General features: G+C 42.6%; 2 protein-coding genes across 3 annotated transcripts; both read left to right on the top strand.

The window, feature by feature from the left end:
- Positions 1 to 586: 586 nt before the first annotated feature.
- LOC101464882 (uncharacterized) lies at positions 587 to 10,775 on the top strand. Of its 2 annotated transcripts, none has more exons than XM_004574360.3 (5): positions 587 to 731; positions 3,035 to 3,380; positions 5,490 to 6,050; positions 6,594 to 6,807; positions 8,537 to 10,775. In XM_004574360.3, the coding sequence occupies exons 2-5, from the start codon at positions 3,107 to 3,109 to the stop codon at positions 8,766 to 8,768; spliced, it is 1,281 nt and encodes a 426-aa protein (XP_004574417.1). In that variant the 5' UTR covers positions 587 to 731; positions 3,035 to 3,106; the 3' UTR covers positions 8,769 to 10,775. The 2 variants fall into 2 exon arrangements, with proteins under 2 accessions (XP_004574417.1, XP_076730459.1); XM_076874344.1 differs by lacking the exon at positions 587 to 731 and adding an exon at positions 1,178 to 1,387.
- A 1,450-nt stretch (positions 10,776 to 12,225) lies between these two features.
- ndufs7 (NADH:ubiquinone oxidoreductase core subunit S7) lies at positions 12,226 to 19,467 on the top strand. The gene is made up of 8 exons (XM_014413582.3): positions 12,226 to 12,331; positions 13,180 to 13,216; positions 15,442 to 15,513; positions 15,612 to 15,732; positions 16,750 to 16,929; positions 17,238 to 17,284; positions 18,320 to 18,408; positions 19,082 to 19,467. The coding sequence occupies exons 1-8, from the start codon at positions 12,316 to 12,318 to the stop codon at positions 19,177 to 19,179; spliced, it is 660 nt and encodes a 219-aa protein (XP_014269068.1). The 5' UTR covers positions 12,226 to 12,315; the 3' UTR covers positions 19,180 to 19,467.
- Positions 19,468 to 19,731: the final 264 nt, after the last annotated feature.

Below are 19,731 nucleotides of genomic sequence, written 5' to 3'. Positions count from 1 at the left end.
TTCTTTATCTATTTGGTGAGAAATTCCAGGAATCAGATGTTTAGAGAAAATGGGGCATGCGCAGTAAAGTTACACACAATCCGAAAATGTTTGGCGTCTGTTCGTCGCGCCCGAGGCCACCGAGGAGTTATCAGTGGACTGTTGGAAGTTGGAGTGACTGATAATGAAAAGCCCAACAAAATCAGCAAAAACACAATGACGTCTCTATAACCTTAATTTTGAAAAGTTCATCACTTATTATTGAGTGAAAAGACTTTCTATAAACGGGTTGTCTGTAGTAGCTGATGCTGTCTGAGTGAGCATTAATATACTTGGAGTTCACGCGCTCATCCTGTATATGAATATCAGAGGCGCGCCGAGGTTTGGTTTCATTGTAAATATTTACTGCCCTGTTTAGATGCACTCGTGTTCGTGATGGATGTGATTGTTCATGTTGAATTTGAAGGTAAACTAAAAGTAAGTGCCTCCTCCTCCTGCTGCTGCCGCTCCTCTGCCTTTATTTGCTCCATATGGTGTTTGACATGGTACCCAGGAAGGAAAAAAAAAACTTGTGTGGGCGGAGGAAAAAGCCTAGTATTTTGTCCGTCCTGAAATTTGATTCAGAAGTTCGGGATCCTGGAAGACAAAAAGCAAACGGAGGGGGAGGGAAGAAAGGCAGACGAGGACGGAGGGTTTTTTTTAAACTGCGAGGAGAGTAAACTCACCCAAATACTCCGCAACCTCCGACTAAAGTAAGTTCATTTATAAGAGTAACGCTTCTTGTTCCGCTCATCAGCACATTTGGGCATTTCGTTTCGCCAAAGTGAGGCAGGTTTGTCTGTGAAATGAAATGAATCGCTTTAATTGCTGCTGGATGCCACAAAATACACGATTCGTGATTTGTGAATGACCCGTCCTTTACGCGTAGCTTTCACGCGTGCGTTTTCCCCTCATTTGATTTATTTATCTATCAATAAATGAGGTGTTTCCTGCAGCTGCTACACTGAGCCCGAGAAGCTTCGTGGAGGAGGCATCGTATAAAGTTTTTGTTTTCAGAGAGTGGCTCAACACTGAAGGGAAAGTTATTTTTCAGCGGGTTTTAAAGCCACATACCCCTCTCCGCCCCCTACGCGCCACATCCAGGCCAGCTCCGATAACCGCCACCGACATTTATTCCTCCAGACCTTCAAGCCCCGTGGCTCCTAATTGATCTCTATACATGGTAAGGTCCTCGCTTGTTTGGAGAAACGTCGCCGTGCGCGCCCGCTCTGCGCCACAGTTGGTTGTGCGCCAAGAAAACCCAGAGAAAAATGCTCCAGATTCAATCTGCAGATGTTAATGAAGCCTTTGAAGACAAAGGCGCGTGACTGATGTTATTTTACGCACACCTGGCAGACGCTTTTGTCCAGTAAGTGCATTTTATGTGCTTTAGAGTTCATAAGTGCTGGAAACATTCGTCCGTGTGTATGCATATGTGTAGAAAACAGTCATAAATGAATATGTATTTATAGATTGTATTTACTGTTGTAATACAGGAAAAGGTACAGTGTTACAATAACTGCTTAGGATTATTTGTGATATCAATAGTGGAGTTGAAGTAGTCCATGAAGAGCCATAAAGGAGATGTTCCAGTAAGCTGCTTCTGTGCTTTTTTAGACCTTTTTAACTAACTTGAACACCTCTGGTTCAGTTTCACATCATGAGATGGGAACAGGTGAAACGTTGCCCTGTTTCATCCTCCAGAGTTCTCTTAGAAGAAAGCTAAAGTCTGACCTCACAGTAGCAATGTAACACAAGATTTTCCATGAATCCACGAGTTTCTGAATTGAAATCTCATCAGTGTTATAATCCAGTGTTTTTTGGATTTGAAATATGTGTTTTTAAAATTTGTAGCTTCTAAAACTTTGGTCAAAGCTGCCAGGACAGGAAATACTTTTCACAAGATGCCGAGAACTGATTATCAGTACTGAAGGGACGTGTAGTGACATCCACACTTCAAAATATAACTTTAGAGATCCCTGATGGTGACACACTGAGCAGTCGGAGCACTTTGCTCAAGAAAGATTAGAAACAGGGGGGACGTTATGTGAATACTTCCAGTGCCTTTAAATCTTGTTAATAAACACATTATGTCTCATTTGTTTAATCAGTATGTGAGTAAATACACATTTAACATTTCTCCCTGTTTCAGTTTTGCTCGGCAGGTCAGCTGTTTGCTGTAGCTTCATGGTTTTGGACTTCTTATCTCCCAAAATATCGATTTGCTCCTTTTAGGTGAAAACGGTCAAAGCATATTTATTACACCTCTGCAGTGCTTTCCATTTTACTACATAGATATTTGAGTCATCCTGCTGCGAAATACGAGCCAAAAGGAAGATTTTAACTAACAATAAGCTCCCTCCAAAGTGTTGAAACCTGCAGATTCACACAGTCTCATGTGTGATACGTTTAAAGGATGCAGGGCAACAGCACGGTGCACGCCAGCCACCTTCTGGACTTCCCGCTGTAGATCATAAAGCTGGAGTCTGTGATTATTGTGACGTGCTTCGGTGTGCATGAGAGTGTGACGCATTCGTGTGCTGATTTGCTGAGTTTCTCTACTGACAGGGATTCAAAACTGATGAGAAAGTGTTCCCAACAGAAACAGGGGAAGATAAACTTTGACATCCTGTCAGTGATGATTATTGTATAACCATGTGCATAAACCCATAATTTCCTCTATCCTCCCCCCCCAAAAAAGCCCGCATAAAGTCCCAGTGAAGTTTTTGAGTGTTAGCGTCTCCCTCAGCGCTGACCTTTCCCCTGAGGTCAGGGCTGTTCTGGTCAAGACAAACAGATTCCTGAAGCAGGATATAAATTGGGCCTTACAGGTAGAAGAAAAGCGCAAAGACAGCAGAGGCTTGAAAGAAAGCGGATTACTGACGATATTTAAGGGAAAATAAAGATGAATCACTGTGTTTTCTCGGGGATATTTTTTCAGACGTGTGTATTAATCAAGCTTTTCTGACACTTTGGGGAATTAAGGTGATTTTCTCCCTCTTGTCTCTTTCTGCAGTCTGATGTTTTAAACTGATCTTGGCCTGATTTCCACCTGGACCTCTTCCTGCTCCTCTCAGGCTCTGTGACTATGAGCACCTCAGGGCTTCAGGCCACTAACCGGCAGAATGCAAAGGAGCTCGACAGCATGAAGGAATCCATCAGCGATATCATCAACCAGCTCCAGGACATCGACCCGGCCAGGCTCTCCTTCTCCCCCTTCCTGGATCTGGACACTCAGATCTCTTTGGCTCCGGTGTCAGACAGCCCCGAGTCTTCGGTGGAGGAGCTGCACTCGTCCTCCCACTCTGTCTCCGGCTCCCAGCGCTCGCTGGAACCGCCACCAGCGACGGATCAGCCAAGGAGTGAGTTATTACCGCTGCTTTTTACTGTCTCCTCGTCGGAGCTGTAGGATTTGAAGGGAGGCCAGAGCAAATTAGCAAAAGCTAAAGTCGGATTGAGTACAGGCTGGATCCAAATAGAGTTAGGACAGAGTCTGCAGAGGAAAAAAAGCATTGTTTGTGTTGAATGGAATAAGCTAAGAGCAATTATATCACAAAAACATTAAGAAAAAACAAGTTAAGTCATTTTCCAGAAGAGAAAAAACTTTTAAAATCCTTGACTTTAGTCAGATTTTGGAAAAATCAGCTTTGAATTCTGGGTAAAATATCATAAAAACTTGAGTTGTGTTTTAGGAAAAGGAGCTTTTTTTTTGTAAACAAGACAAACATTCTTATAGTTAGATTTAATATTTGTGTGAGAGAACCAAGTCCAAGCTGTGAGGGAAACAGTTAAAGTTGGTGTTGGTGGGTGACTCCCATCTGTAATGTGAAGTGTCCAGATGTTTGTAACCCTTCTCAACAGCTTCTGGTGTTTAATGTGTGCTGTTTTGTGTCCTTGCAGCAGCGGCGGTCTGGATGTTTTTACGTTTCGGTCCAAACCATTTTTCTAGAGCTTTAATTTGTGTCTGAGGGCTTCTGTTGGTCTTTGGGCTCTCTTCTGCATATCGCACCCGTCAGATGCTTAATTAGAAGTGAATGAAATGTAATGAAAATTAAAGATGACACGTGGTTTTTGTGGCAGTCGGGATGCACCTCATGATGTACGACTTTACTTTTTATAAACAAATCCCATTTAAAGACCAAAACCAACAGCGAGTTGGTGCGACCGTCTACACTTTAGATAGATTTTTAAAGAAGCATCTGTACAGGACTATTTTCTGTGTATTAAAACACAACCCTTTGGTTAAACTATGTCACACTTTTAGTATACAGAAAATTTAATTCCTTTCACTGGTTGTTGGTTGTTTTGGTCCTTTTCATTAGATTATTTGACAGTAATGCAAATACACTCACATCGACCCGTCCAGGCTCTCCTTCTCCTCCTTCCTGGATCTGGACCTTCAGATCTCTTTGGCTCCGGTGTCAGACAGGCCAGTTCATTAGGGACACTTGCTAGTACCAGGTTGGGGCCCTTTTTTGTCTTCTGGTTGTTTTAGGGCATTGATTTAACAAGGTGCTGAAGTTTGATTGAGATTTGTTGGCTGCATATCCATGACATCAATTTCCCGTGCTCTATTGGATTGAGATCTGGTGACTCTGGAGGCTGTTTGAGTGCAGTGAACTGATTATCTATCAGCTCGGAGCGCTCTAAAAGGTCACCTCTGACATCAACAAGGCATTTCCATCCAGAGTGCTGCTGCTCACTGGATTGCTTCCCTTCGTCAAACCATTGTGTTGTGCAAGAAAATCCCAGCAGATGAGCAGTTTCTGAAATATTCAGATCAGCCTGTCTGACACCGACGATCCTGCCACATGCAACGTCACTTAAATCACCTTTTCTTCATCCTAGTGTTCAGTTTGAACCTCAGCAGGTGGTTTTGATCATGTCTTCACGCCTAAATGCACTGAGCTGCTGCCATGTGATTGACCTAATAAAATGGCCCGTGAATGCATATATCATTACTACAGCTCAACCAAAGATGAATTAAAGTTCAAAGCAATTATTAGACTCTTTATTGGTTCATTTAAATGTTTTGGTATATCTTTTTTTCCACACATATTTTCAGTAGCATTGAAATGACTAGAGAAATAAATAAAACATAATAACAAACCTTTCAAATATAGATTTCACAAATGTGTACACAAAGCCAGCCTGTTAAGGACACTGTGTATTAGGCTAATATTACCTACTGTTTACATGCTTCGAATACTAAACTATGAACAGTCATTTATGAGCAGGCCAACAGCCTGCAGAAATCCAGCCTTATAGTAAATGTAATTAGTGTGTAAGCACCGCAGTTCAACCACGTAAACTAGAGGTGCCACTAATTGCTAATCTTGTAAGAACAGTTTATATGAGTATTTCGACTCTGCTTTGTATTTTGAAAGTAAGAAAGTGAATGATTGATTGGAGTAAGTCTGCAGCTGATTGCTTTTGATGTGTTTTTTTTAAATGTGCTCTGATTCGAACAGGCTCTGCTCCTTGCCACCAGCAGTCTGGCGTCAGTCTCCCACAAGAGCCTCGAGCGCATCGTGGGGAGGAGGGGGAGCTGGATCAAACTCTTTCCAGTCCTATCATCACGGCGCGCAATTTGGACGCCGCCACGGAAAACTGCGTCGGCCCTCCAACCCCGGCCTCTCAGGGAGACATTCCCAACGGCACAGACGCACCGAGATGGAGTCCAGAATCCACCAATCTGGACTGCACTGTGGACGAGGGTCGGCCTCTGATAGGGCCGCCGCCGGAGAGCGTGGAGCTGGCTGTGTGGAGCTCCGAGGGCCGGGGAGAGACTTGCGTGGCTGCGCGGGAGGCTTCGGATCGGGGGCAATGCCGCTGCTGCCAGTGCACATGCTGTCAGAGCAGCCGAGTCCCCGCTTTCTTCTCGGTGCTGGCCTCGCTTCTGTGTGCGTCCGGGATCCTCTATGCACTCTATTTCTACGTGCCCATCAAACCCCCTGACTTCCCTGACGTAACCAGCCGCATCGTTTTCACCTTGTGCTGCTGTGTGGTGGCCGCTGTCCCCATCCTGCTCGGTATGCGTCTCACAAACACACACACCTGCACGCTGACATTCAAAAACAGCCATGTGAGAGCCTTGAATGAAAGATAATGATTAAGAAAGGATTTGGTTTGTCTGGCTGCTTTGTCTTGGAATGCTTCAGTGTCTCCTGTCCTCTTTAATTTCATGCGCTTTCAGCCTCAGTAGCAGCAGACGTCTCCCAGGCCTCTGGGGAGAAGCATAATTTCCTTCTCCTTCACATAGCTTTAAATGGAAACTACAATAAGAGGCTGGCTGTGTCCTTCATCTCCCAGGCTGTGGCCTAATTGTTCGAGAACATTTTAATCACTTCCCAACCGAGAGTGACTCGGAATAAGAGGGCAGGTGGTAAAAAAAAAAGGTCAGGCTGGTAGCTGTGAGGAGCATTTGCATGTGGGCCAGTCTACTGGCGTTTGCTTCACATTCAAATGATGGAATTGCAAAAACAAAGTGTGCTGTCAGGATGAGCGCGCTGTTTGCGGAAAGATGGCCCAGATTCAAGATGCTAACTGACTTATTGCTCCTTTATCCCTTGCAGCGATGCTCATGGGTGCAGCCTGCCAGTTCTGCAACGGCTCCTTCGATCTGCAGGAGTCGTTTCCCAGAAGAGGTGCGGTTCAGCAGCTTTTCGTCACCACATCCCTGGAGCAGTTACTCCTCTATGTCCTGAACCTTGTTGTTATGGCTGCGTTACTGCCTCAAGACCAGCTGAAGTTGGTGCCTATCCTGGTCATAATGTTCATCTTTGGAAGGTGAGGCTCAAAAGCGAGAAAGGTGGAAAGCTCCTGTGAGCCAGTGGGGTTGGTCCGACCTTACCGGATGCACGATTTGTTTTTCCTTTCTTCCCCTTCTGTGGTCACTCTCTTCCCCATTCTAGCCATTTGAATTACCCACTGTGGATGGGCCTGCTAGCTGCTGGCTTGTTGGAGGACTTTACATAAACGTCTCAGCAGCCTCCACGTCAGCTGAATTTCCATAATCCTTCTATCTGCGTAGCCGGAGTGCTACACAAATAAGGACCAATAAATCCGCCTAAAAGTCAGGTCTAGAATAACTCCAAACTGTTACACACAGATCACTTTGTTCCCAGCAAAGAACTCTGACATTTTAAGATGAGACCGTGATGTCCCCACGGAGAGTTAACCCTGTAACGCCACGTGTATCATATTTGACTTTTTGAGACCTCTACATCACCAGTAACACATTTTTAAGTAATAAATAGTGGATTTGGCAAATACGATATAAATTAAAACCCATATATGGAGATTAATATTTAATATCTTATTTTTTTATTTGGCAGAAAAGTCGATAAAGACAGGCTTTATTGAATATTACACCTGCAACAACCTAAGAGTTTCTAGCCATGCTGGCAGCCAGGCTTTCCTGTGAGCCCAGTGTTGTCATCAGTGTGCAAACGTGCTAATTAGTGACACTTTTTTCTGCTTCACAGACCAGAATTGAGAAAAGTCCAGAGTTAGTACACTGAATAGGAAGAGTGCAAAATGCCAACCCCATGTTGAAACTAGACAGAGGTAAAGGGGACCAAGACCAAAAGGTTAATGACTTTTTGTTACAGTTGCAAAAATAAAAAGGAAACCCATTTTGAGCCAGCACTTTAAGGAAAGGTTATTGAAAGATGTTTCAGTGATCAGTAGTTCACGCAAAAGTGTGACAACCACACACGTTTTCTCCAAAAGGAGTTTATCCTCTGTGCACCATAAATGACGGCGATGGCGTTGAGATAGTTATTTTAGTCCAAAGCGATGCACTGACAGGCTGACACTGCCGTTTGTAGAGCCACGCCACTGACAGGGCTAAAAATGAACACAACCACTGTCATTAACAAACCCAAAGAGAAGCTCTGGCTCTGCGTCACAGAGCGGTGCAGAGCTCAGACTGCGAGCCTCAAAATTTGCCAGTTTTACAAAGTGAAGTTGGTTTGTGCATCTGATTTATCAACCCTCTTATTAGATATTAGTTAGGCCTCATTTGTGACCTCCTGAAGTTTTGTCTCCTTTACTTTGGTCTCTAAGATCTGAGTGAAATGCAGCATCTGTCTCTTAACCTGCTCATTTAAACAGCCCGTCGCTGACTGCGTCTGCACTGCTGTTTGATGCTGGACGGGTATTACTCAGTTGGTTTTTAAAGCTGAGCAGCTGTCTGCTGTGGCCAGTAAAAAACGAGAGTACAAAAAACCCCAGTAAAACTGTGGTTTCGAAAGTTGCTATAAACTGCTGAGAGCTGTTTGTGTTATTGCACCCACTCCCAAAAAAAGGTCAATTTATGAGCCTACAAATCGATTGTAGCAACATTTATTGCAGTGCAGTGAAAGGCGTATATGTATTTTGGGAGACTTTATTTAAAAATATGGAGTTATTAAACATGTCTGGCAGACTGAGCTTAGCCGATTGGAGGTAACGCTGGTGGGGAAGCTGTGAGTGTTTGATTTCCTGTTTGATGTTTTCTTTTCGTGCTCCTCAGGCTTGTTTACTGGGTCGCCCTGAACACGTGCGTCTCCTGGCGAGGCTTCGGCTCCGGCCTGAGCGTCTTCCCACTCCTCGCCATGGTGGCTCTTAATCTGTTCCTTGTGTACATGCTCCATCTCAGAGAGCCACTTTTTGGCTCTCAGGACGTCCTCTATAATCAGGTCACCCCCTCTTCCTGGTCATCACAGAGCCCGAGTGCCACACCAGACATCCTGGACGCTCAGTGAAGAGGCGAGCTGCCTGCTTCCTTCTCCGAGAGGAGGAGATCTTTCCAAAAATAGCCCATTCCTGTGGTCTGCAGTTCAGCACAGCTACCCGTGCTGCCACTGCAACCTCCAACTCTGTGACGGCTTGACTTGTGTTTTCTTGCTCCTCCCTATACACAACCTTTTATGTGGATTCATGCTTATTATCTGAAATGCAAGAGCTCCGCCTGCTAGTGGCTGGGGACGCCTTTGAACAATGCTGTAGTCATAAAACATTTGTCCTTTTAAGCTATTCCTGTGCCTACATTTAATGTTTTGAACTCTAAATACTTAAAAGCTATATATACATACATATATATGGCTGGATTTGGTTTGACCGAAACACGAGCAAAGCAGCTGCAGTTGTCAGACTTTATTATTATTTGACAAAGTTTGTACATGATGAAGACAGAATAAAAGCCATTTTGTAAAAAACAAACAAACAAAAAAAAAAACCAAATGAAAAAATGTCTTCCCGTTGTTGGTTTTCCATTGACCGCTCTTTGCTTTTGCCTTGGCTGGGCGTCTATTCCTGGAGAGACGGCGGCGCGCGTTTTCAGAGCTGGGACTGTCATTATGTGATAATAACGTGCTCCATCTCCACCCTGCTGGCGTCCTCGCTGCTGCTGATGAACTTGCTCGGTTTGTGGCACCAAAACGGGGCCAAAACAAAAACGAGATGAGACGCAGTGCGTTTCGTCTGACAACTGACACTCAACTGAAGAATACCCAGGGATCCAGATTACTATAATTACAGCAGTGTTGACCCGAGGTATTCACTGAATCTGAATGCATATTTTTCACCATCAAATCCAGAGATTTATTTGAGTTTTCCAAATAGCAGTAAAGATTGAACCACACTCACGCACGTTACAAACAACCAGCACACAGGTTTGTCAGCGTCAGACTAAATAACCGGCTCTAAAGGTATCTGAGCACAGAGCACGGTGAGAGGGGAACACAGACGTTTTGATGCGTTTCAGAGTGAATGCCTGAAATTACTTTACAAATGACTGTTTATTAAAAGACCTTTAATTTCCTTTCTTATAAATTAATGTGCAAACGTCTTGAGCCACCACTCTTTTGTTTTTCTTCAAAATATTTTGCTTCCAAGCAGCCAGACTGTCTGGTCATTTTTCAAAGTGATAAAAAGGCACCTAACTCAGCAGATGAACCTGCATTGTTTAAATGTAACACTTGGCAAAGAAATTGTATCTTAGTAGCAGAATGTTACAATAACTCATAATTTGTTCCAGTTTCTTTAGTTGAATCCACAAAAAAATCCAAAGAAAGTAACATTTTTGCCATAACAAAGTGAATCCCAAAGAGCCACGAGCCAGAAACTGGGCATGGTGAGCAGAAACAGGACAAATGGGGGACTAAAGAAGAAGTCATGTCCATCTACTGACCATCAGACGTGGTCTCAGTGGGAGGATGGACCATTCTTAAGAAAGGGAAACGGGAAGAAAAGGCAGTGGTATGTCAAAGTATGTCAACTCTATGGAATCAGAAAACAGAACGAAAGAAAGTCGACATCCAAAGAAGAGCTTTGAGAAGTCTGGAGAAATATTCCAGAAGAAAGAAAGTTTGCCTGAGAGTTCGGACTGTGTTGAAGAATAAGTCAAATCAACCATGTACAGTGGTACAGTACAGAGTGAAATGAGACAACACCAAATAGAATTGTACAAACTGTTTTCTGTCTTCTGTATTTCCATGCATGTTTGCAGATGTTTCACCTATTTCCCATTTTCCGAGCAAAATACAAAGAAATTAGCTCAAGACTTTTGCACAGGACTGTATATAACATCAAATTTGGGGATTTCCTCAACATGTTTCCAAACAACTTTGAATAAACTTCATCTGTTACAAACTTCCTGCAAGCTGCTTTGAGAGTCAGCTGAAGTTCTGGATTTTTTTGGCAAGCAAAGTAATTCAAGTTTGAGCTTCTTTTTTCACACTCATAGTAAAATAAATTGGAGATTAATCGACGATCTGCTTGCTGCGCTGCTTCTCGTCTGTTCTGCTTTCATTTCATTTGAGATAAATTATTTTAAATCTGCACATAAAGATGTTAGATTAGCTTCCCATTCATCATCTCCATCCTCCTCCTGATGGAACCAAGAGGAAACAAACCATCACTCTAGGTCAGCAAATGAACAGAATATTAACCATTTAAACACTTTTAGACATTTAAATCTGTTTACAGAGATGGATCAGGAGATTAATGAAACACAGGTTAGACCGTGCAGGACCTCTCGCTCTCTGCTATCAAACTGAAACCACAGACTGCTGCTTTCAGCCGTTGAGCAGCTCCAATAATAAGTCAGGCGCTCCTGCAGTGTTTGATGTTATTGTGCTCTCATGCTGGTGCGAACCTTTGGCATGGCTGTGCTCTGTTTTCATGGTGCAACACTCACATGAATGGAGACAATAAGTTCAACTTCATCTGTGATCGTAAAGTAATAAAAAAAGAGTCAACACGGACATATTTTAAATATGATCAAGCACACACACGATCATATGTGTTAGTGCAGCAGATATAAATCAGCCCTGGTAACATGACAGCGTTATTCGAGTGTGATAAATTTGATTTAATAAATGTATTTGTTATGACAACATGCTCCTGAATGCAGCTCAACCAGTAGAGCCAGGCTGTTCCTGCTGCTGCTCTGATTACCTGACATGTAAGTGAAAGTCAAAGCTCTGTTAATGCACTCTAATAATCTCCAAAGTAAGAGTAGCCACAACCCCACTGGTGTTTTTCACGATTTCTGAAGTACAGTGTAGTTGGCCAGTAATGAAACAGAAATGTGTTGTGTGGTTTTGCTCTAAAAAATAGATAAAATAATAAATAAATTAAATAAAATGGAAATGTTTTATTGACTAATGACATAAATTATGTCCCTCAAACGGTTTACTTTTTGTTTCCTCTGCACAGAAACTTAAGTTGCACCTCAAACTGTGGGGTGGGCCCCAGTGATGGGACATGGAGCCACTGTGGGTGGGATGTAACTGATAAAATCCTGCATCAAATGTGGGGCATTTCAGAAAACGTGTGAGGCTCAGTGAGTTAACCTCAGTCTGAATGTGTCACGGTGACAGTATCTGTGGATACTCTTTAGCATCGCAGAGGTTTTTACAAATGCATACATACACATATACATGAGAAACCACAGTCATAAATCACCCTTGGAGACGTTCAAGTCTGTCAGTAGCAATGTGCCTCCACTGGAGGCGCCAAACAGCTACCTAAAGACTCAATAACTGTGATCAGTCTATTTAATAATATATAGACATCTAGACACGAAAATTCAGTATTTCTAAAAGTCAAAGTCCAAAAATGTTCCCCCAGTATTGTATTAGTACTTTTAGGGATTATTGTTTGTCTGTTATTTTGGTTTTTGATTATGATTCTCTGAGGATTTGAGCTGGTTTAAAGTGCGCAGCTCGAATATGTAGCAGTAGCGCCCTCAGCAGCTCGCGCTCTGACACGACAAGAGCCCGTTTGACGTAACCAGAACCTCCAAAGATGGCGGCGTTGGTAGGTGAGTGATGTTTTGACTGAAACTACACGCTTTTCTGTAGTCGTTGGTGTCTTTTTAGACTCATGCTGCTCTGAGTATTTTAAAAATGAGCCCAGGGGAGTGAACTGCACAGCGACTTGGCTGCGTTTGACGGCCGGTTTGTAACTTTTAAGGAAAGCGCCGCTGACCTTGCTCTGTCTGTGTTAGCATAACGGCTAGCCATGTTAGCGTGCAGCAGTCACATTAAACAGGTATTAAAACAGGCTTTGACAAATGTCGTGTTTAAACCACCCAGACTGCTGTTATTTTAGTTTACTAACGACTGCTTCCATACTGGATTAAAGCTGGTGCCTCCCAGTGCAAGACGACAGGTTCGAAGTGCTGATCATGGAACCAAACTTGGTGTAAAAACTTTACAATTTTAGGATTGTCACCCGAGTTTGCGATCACCACACCTTGAGAAGCACAAGTTAAAGACTTTTTGAAAAGAGGCAGAAATTTACTACTTTTCGGCTTTGATTTGATATGTTACAGACAGCAAGAAAACTAATACATTTCTATTCCTAGATTCCCCCCCCCCCGAAACCATAAAGTTATAATAACTTTTAAGTGTTACACTTTGTTTCTGGTGGATTGTCAACAGCTGGGTGCTGACATTACTTTAAGTGAACAGATGTTGCAGTGTAGTTTGGCATGCAGAGAAAGTGTTTTTCGTGTGCAGACATGGTGTTGCTCCTATAGCTTGCAAAAATCCTTCTTTGCATAGTTTGAGCAAAGGCCCCATTTATACACCTCTAGCTCTTGCACTCTCTCTAGTTGTTAAAGTTTCTTCACCTTGTGTAATAATGCGTTCTGTATTTATTTTGCAGCACCTCGCCTGGCCATATTTGGCTCTTTTTCAACAAGGTAAGAACCTTCTAATCTGGTTCCTTGTATTGAAACCGATGCTAATCTGGCCTTGTCCTGCTTACAGCTGTTACAGCATCACACTTCATAAGAGGTTCTCTTTATACTTGTGTACAAATGCATTCTGTATGCGGTCATCTTAAAAACAAATAACAAAAGGTAGTCACACACATAGAGTAGACCAGGGCTGTGCAGAGAGGTTTAAAGGGGCGGGTGCTCAAAGTTAAAAAGGGGCACATTGAACCAGGCTGAATAACAACACACATTCATCAAGAATCTAATATGGGAGGGCAGGGCTGTGTTGATCTGAGACTGTAGACATTAAAAAGTCCATAGGAGAGATGGTAGCTGATTAAACAAGTGTCATGAGATAATAACAAAATGCAAAGATTGGTGACAGCACTTGGAACCATAAGGCAACAAAAAAACTGTGAGAAATAATTTAGGCTCTGCCTGTGAATCACTCTTTGCTTCTCTTCTTCCTTCCATCCCATCATTTCATATATCACTCTCCACTTGCTGTCTATCTGAGAACAAGGCACAACTTGCTATTGCAATAAACTATAATTTAATTATCCACACCTAACAACTCTTGCACTTAATCTATAATAAAATGATGACAGAAAAATGTTATAGCCCTGCCTTTAGTAGCCTCACACAGCTCCTGCTGTTTCCTCCTCATGTCCTTACCAGGCATGTCTGGACAATGTTATATCATGAGTAATAATTTAAAATAATCCATATACATAAAACACACACATGCACGCACACACAGTGACATTTTAGACCTTCTTCAGAATACTGTATATACTATGGGCATCACGGTGCTGATCCAGAATCCTTACATTATTATTTATTACTAGAGCTACAATAATAAAGCAATGAGGAGGGGGAAGTAATAAATATGAAGTAATGTATTTATGACGATTCCATTTGTTTCACTATCCACTCTGTGCAGGGGCAAAGCTTATTACATTTTTAAACTGTAGAGATACAATCATTTTACTGCTGTAAAATCCAAATTTTGTCTTATTTAAAATATAAATCTAATATAATCTGCTTCTTAATGTATGTTTTTTAAAATACAGCGTGTGTTTTTTAATATATTATAATTATAATAATGCATAATTATGTGGACATGCATATTAGATCGTTTTTTAGTGAAATATAATCCCTCCAGAAAGGCAGGAAAAGCCCGGAAACTTACTTTAAAACTAAATATGTTCCCTAAAACGGTGACAGAGCTACAGACCCATGACAGCCTTACACAGGTAGCCAGCAGCTATGACCAGCACTACTTGTGCAGTTAATAAAAGGACAGGTAATGTTTGTCACGCTGTTGCACACACAGCACGCTCGTTTGTTTCAGTTCGTCAGTTGCAATAAGACAGCTTACCAACGTGTACGTAATAAGCTGATACTCCTGGGTGCTACACACTACAGTGTACGCTGTACACCTACTTACTGGTTTTGTTGCATCAGTCTGTGTCTCTGAGTAAACTTGTGTTTCTCCTACAGCTCCGGACAACAAAAAATGCGCGTGTTCTTTATGAGCTCGTTCCCGGCTCATAACCAGCGCGTTCTGCCGTCAAGGGCGATCATTGGTTAAATGTGATCATGTGACTGATGCAAGCCAGATCCTTTTATTTAGCAAAACTGTGATTATAGTATATATTATTGTTGAGGGGCACAGACAGGAGTCCGCACGCACACACACATTAAAAATAAATAAATAAAATTTTAGTTGCCTCAACAAAAGGGCACTTTGGGCACCCATCAGGAAAGGGGCGGGTGCTCAAGCCCCTCTAGCCCCCCCCCCCCCCCCCCTCTGCGCGTGCCTGGAGTAGACCCGATTTTACTTCTCAACGTTCTGAATTTGTTATTGGAGAAAATAACAAGATGAAGCAACCTCCAGAAAAAAACAAAGACTGAAACATTTGCTGTTAGGTTTTATTCCTCCACACTGGCAAGCAGCAGCAGCCAGCCTGCGAGTTAATCCTTTAAAGCACCACCAGGTTTTGAAGGCTCAGGCAAAATTGCCATCGCATCGCCCTCAAAGAAATCCCCCCCATCTGTCCGTCACCCGGTACCATCAAATGATGATAGCATTTCAAATGTTGTCTTTTTGTGAAGCTGAGAGCTTTTGTGGTGCATTATTTTATTGTTAGGAGTGGCTTTAACATTTAACATCCCGCTATGTCTAACTGTTACTTCTGTCCCCGCAGGCCCATTTCAGTTTTTGCTCTTCAGCACAAGAGCCTGCACAGCACTGCTAAAAATGATAACAACAGCACAAGGTGAGTTTATGAGAGAGATTCTGTGGTAACAGATACATTCAAACTAATGCGCATGGTAAAACTCTACTCTCTCTCATTCCCTCCTCCTGCTGCTGCAGCGTGGTGCCGGCTAGAGAGAAAAGCACGGCAGTGGCTGCAGCCAAACCGACGTCTGCAGCCAGCAGCAAGGGCGAGTATGTGATCACCAAGCTGGACGACCTGGTTAACTGGGCTCGCAGGGTGAGTAGATGAGAAACCGTGAGCTGTGTTAACATGCTCATGAGTATGTGCGCTGTGTTTTCATTACATGCCAAATGGAGAACAAAGCAGTCTGATATAAAGTACACATCTAGAAATAAAACCAAGTTCTCTGTCAGCATGTGATGTGACCCCACCATCAGCTGAAGAACGTTGTAAATGTGACACTGTAACTGGGGTATTATGGATCTTAACCCCCTGGGGTCGACTACTTCTGATTTTCTGTTTATATTTCACCTTTAAAAACTATTGAGCTTGTCTTGTTTGATATCATTCGTCTCAGTACAACCTCGGTTTTCTCTGTTCAGTTATTTTCTTATTTTCAGTGACCTTATTGTTTTGCCACACAAAATCAAACAAATGACTAGAATACTACACACTAACCATTCACTCCAAACACACTCAAAACTCACTATCAATATTGCTCTTGCTTTCTGCCGTCACTCCCCAAACTTTCCCCTCTTTCTAAGCAACCGAATGCCACGTGTTGTCATATAATTTAGTTTGGTTGATGTGGTGCATTTTCCCACCAATAGGAAAGGGGGTGTCCTTTTTTTTTTTTTTCTTTTGTCTTTGTTCGAGGGCTGTCCTTTTTTCTTGATGCAACATCTGTTACAACAGTATTCAGGAGAAAGTATGGTGCAAGTTGTTTATCATAACTCTGTTGTTTTTTTTCTGGCTTATCAACAGAGTTTAAAAACTAGTATACAGTTTGAAGTCCAGGCTTTCAAAACGAGTTGAAACAGAGACTCAGCGAGGCTGCATCTTGCTGCTATTTCATCTTAAATCAGTTACGTGATTTAGACACTACAGCGTGACTATGGGGGTTAAAGGGCCAAAAGTAACTTGCAGACTTGTTGCTGTCACGTTAACATAATGCACATACAGAGCTAAGTACAGATTGAGACAGTAAACGTCCTCAAAAACTTGATAACCCTGTGAACGTTGCGGCCTATTGCCCAGAAACTGCACAAACGATAACTGCTGTTTCCTCCTCAGAGCTCTCTGTGGCCCATGACCTTTGGCCTGGCTTGCTGTGCGGTGGAAATGATGCACATGGCGGCTCCCCGTTACGACATGGACCGTTTTGGAGTCGTATTCAGAGCCAGTCCCCGGCAGGCAGATGTCATGATCGTGGCAGGAACGTTGACCAATAAGATGGCTCCAGCCCTGCGCAAGGTGAGAAAAGGGCCTCCACTAATCATCATCATCACTTTCACCTAACTGCAGTTTAACTGTTTAGCTGAAGTGTGAGGTTTGACTTGGGTTTGGGAATTGAAGGAGAAACAAAAAATGTGTTTTCACTCACAGCTTGTAGACATAGTCAGTGCTGTCTGTCTGCAGGATAGCTGAGCAAACGCTGGCTGGATTATGAGCAGCCTGCCGGTGGATTGAGTGACTGGCATGAAGCCGCCTCCAGCTGAATCTACAGATTAGACTTAGTTAGACATTACATAAGTGTCTGAACCGCTTCTTCTTCCCAACAGGTGTATGACCAGATGCCTGAGCCCAGATATGTCATTTCCATGGGAAGGTAAGTCCTGAAGAGATCTCCTCTAATCTTTTTATTCCAACCACTGATCAAGTCGTTCCTTTTTTTTTTTTTTTTTTTTTTGGTGGGGGGTGGGGGGGGGGGCAGTTAAAGAAATATTAGGCTTCTGTGATAAAGAGACAGGATCAAAGTGCTGAAGCTGCTCGTTCCAACCTATGAAATTTTGAGTTGCAATTTATTCACTTTTGATTTAACGATAAACGATGTTTAGAAGCTGGTGTGTGCACCCATCTTTTCAGTCTTACAAAGACAAATAATCTGGCACGTTTGTAATTTTTACTCTTGCACACTCTTAAATTGTCATGTCGTAGAGTCAGACCCTCACTGCAACACTAGCAGGCTGAGGTGGGTGGGGGGAAAAAAGATTTGAGGATCCCGACATCTTCGGATCATCACAATGAGCTTTTTAATGATCAGCTCTGCTAGGAATGAGAGAAGAAGCATAAAAGCAGCTGTCTTAGCAGAGGTTTTATTTTAATTGCAAAGAAAGAGGCAAAAAAGGTGCAGCAAAATCAGAGTAAAGGAAGTCAAAAGACTAACAAAGCACTAAAGAACTGAAGAAGTGATTGAAAAGAAATAAAATTAACCACCTAACAACACTTTGTCAACCAGGTAAAACTAAGCCTGTCCCAGGTAGTGAAATGAGTACTTCGTGTAAGTACAAACACTAATTACAACAACAGGATTATCGCTATAATCAAAGGAGAGAGATGATTTATGTAAATAAAGCAAACATGAGTGTGGTGGAAAAGCTGGAGTGGGCTTGTCTCCAGACTGAGCTGCATTCTGAGGCTCAGCCAATCACACAATCAGAGATTGCAGAGGAAAAGGTCGAGCACAATCAAAGCAACGCTGGGTTTTAGGACACAACACATCTGTGTCATTAGGAACCCATAATTTGGCTGAACGTGAAACTCGGCAGTGTCTTTATTACTGCTGTGACGTTGACGTGAAATGTTGCTGCTGTGGTGTAACGTTTAAAGAGAGCTGATTGGATTTTTTTCTTTTCTTTTCCAGCTGTGCTAACGGAGGAGGCTACTACCACTATTCTTACGCTGTCGTCAGAGGCTGTGACCGAATCGTACCGGTGGACATTTATGTTCCAGGTAGAGTTTATTACAGAGAAAGGATAAAATTTGCACATTTTCTTATTAATGAAAGTGGAAAATGTAGTCTAGACACCCAGTTAGTGGAGAGATATTTGTGGATTGCCATTTCTGTAGTCTGGTTATTAAGAATTACCAAATTAAGGGTTTCTGCTACCATATTGCAAGCCTCTTCAATCTGTGACCTTTTCCATCTTCATATATTTTCTGCTGGAGTGGAGCTGAACTGGCAATCAGTTAGATTTGAGCCAATAAACCAAGTCAACCTTTATGAAAACGCCTGTAGGCCTCCAGTGGCTGACCTCACTCGTGCTTCTGCTGCTGAATGATAGATTAAGATTTTGCAAAGAGATGTTGTTCTCACATTTGTTGGTGTGTTCAGTCTGTGGTCTTGTGTTCCCCATCCACACTAGTCCAGATCAACATCTTTTTCATAGTAATAATTTATAAACACGGCAGCCTGGAGTCTGCTGGCTGGGGAAGGGGAGAGAAGCACTCGTACTTGATCTGTAGCTGCAGTATGAAAACTAGTAATTGTGTCATCAGCAGTAATCAAATATAGATGTTTGATTGTTTTAAATAGGAGATGACTGCGCAGTGCTAATGTCATTGTGCAGTAATGTGGCCTCGTGTTTCTGTTTAAATATGCATTATCAGTACCTTTGCCTTGCAGGTTGCCCGCCCACTGCAGAGGCTCTTCTCTACGGGACTTTACAGCTGCAGAAGAAAATCAAGCGTGAGAAGAAATTAAAGATCTGGTACAGGAAGTGAACAATCTGTATATGTGTGTGCGTCTGTTTGTAAACACTGTATTCTGGTTGCATTTGGAGCGCTGCTCCTCCTCAATGTAGAGCTGCAGGAACGAACTTCATTAAAGTCTTTGTTGTAATTTACAGACGGCACACGCTGTGTATTTAAATTACAGCTTTAAATTGAATTCATGTCTTCAAGTAGCCATCAGAAAAACTGTATATCTCATCAGTCATTCATGAAAATAGAATATGAGTGGCATATTTCAGAATCTTAAGTGTTATTTTCAATAAACTGAGCTTACGTGAAGTCCCATGCCAGCTGTTGTCATTTCTGATGCTGTGAACGCCAGAGCCGAGTCTCGGCCACCAGGGGGCTCCTGTGATCGCCAGCCCTGACCTTCACTGGTGTTTGTGGACGTTCTGCAGTGGTTGGAATCAAAATGCACTTTTATTGTGTGCTGATTGTTTCGCTCTGAGTTTGGTCTTTTAAAACACACACAAAGGAGTAAAAAGGTTAGTGTATGTTTGCATGTACTGCTAAAATGGAATAGGCTGACATTAACGCTAGAGC

This window comes from Maylandia zebra, linkage group LG15 (assembly GCF_041146795.1).
Source record: "Maylandia zebra isolate NMK-2024a linkage group LG15, Mzebra_GT3a, whole genome shotgun sequence".
Taxonomy (NCBI): Eukaryota; Metazoa; Chordata; class Actinopteri; order Cichliformes; family Cichlidae; genus Maylandia; species Maylandia zebra.
This window is presented reverse-complemented; position numbering and strand designations above follow the sequence as displayed.

Excerpts from the sequence above, each read along its gene's own strand:
- LOC101464882 (XM_004574360.3), top strand. The coding sequence starts at position 3,107 with ATGAGCACCTCAGGGCTTCAGGCCACTAACCGGCAGAATGCAAAGGAG. Across the intron at positions 6,051-6,593 it reads CGCTGTCCCCATCCTGCTCG|CGATGCTCATGGGTGCAGCC; the intron begins GTATGCGTCTCA and ends TATCCCTTGCAG. Across the intron at positions 6,808-8,536 it reads ATAATGTTCATCTTTGGAAG|GCTTGTTTACTGGGTCGCCC; the intron begins GTGAGGCTCAAA and ends CGTGCTCCTCAG.
- ndufs7 (XM_014413582.3), top strand. Across the intron at positions 15,514-15,611 it reads AATGATAACAACAGCACAAG|CGTGGTGCCGGCTAGAGAGA; the intron begins GTGAGTTTATGA and ends CTGCTGCTGCAG. Across the intron at positions 15,733-16,749 it reads TGGTTAACTGGGCTCGCAGG|AGCTCTCTGTGGCCCATGAC; the intron begins GTGAGTAGATGA and ends TTTCCTCCTCAG.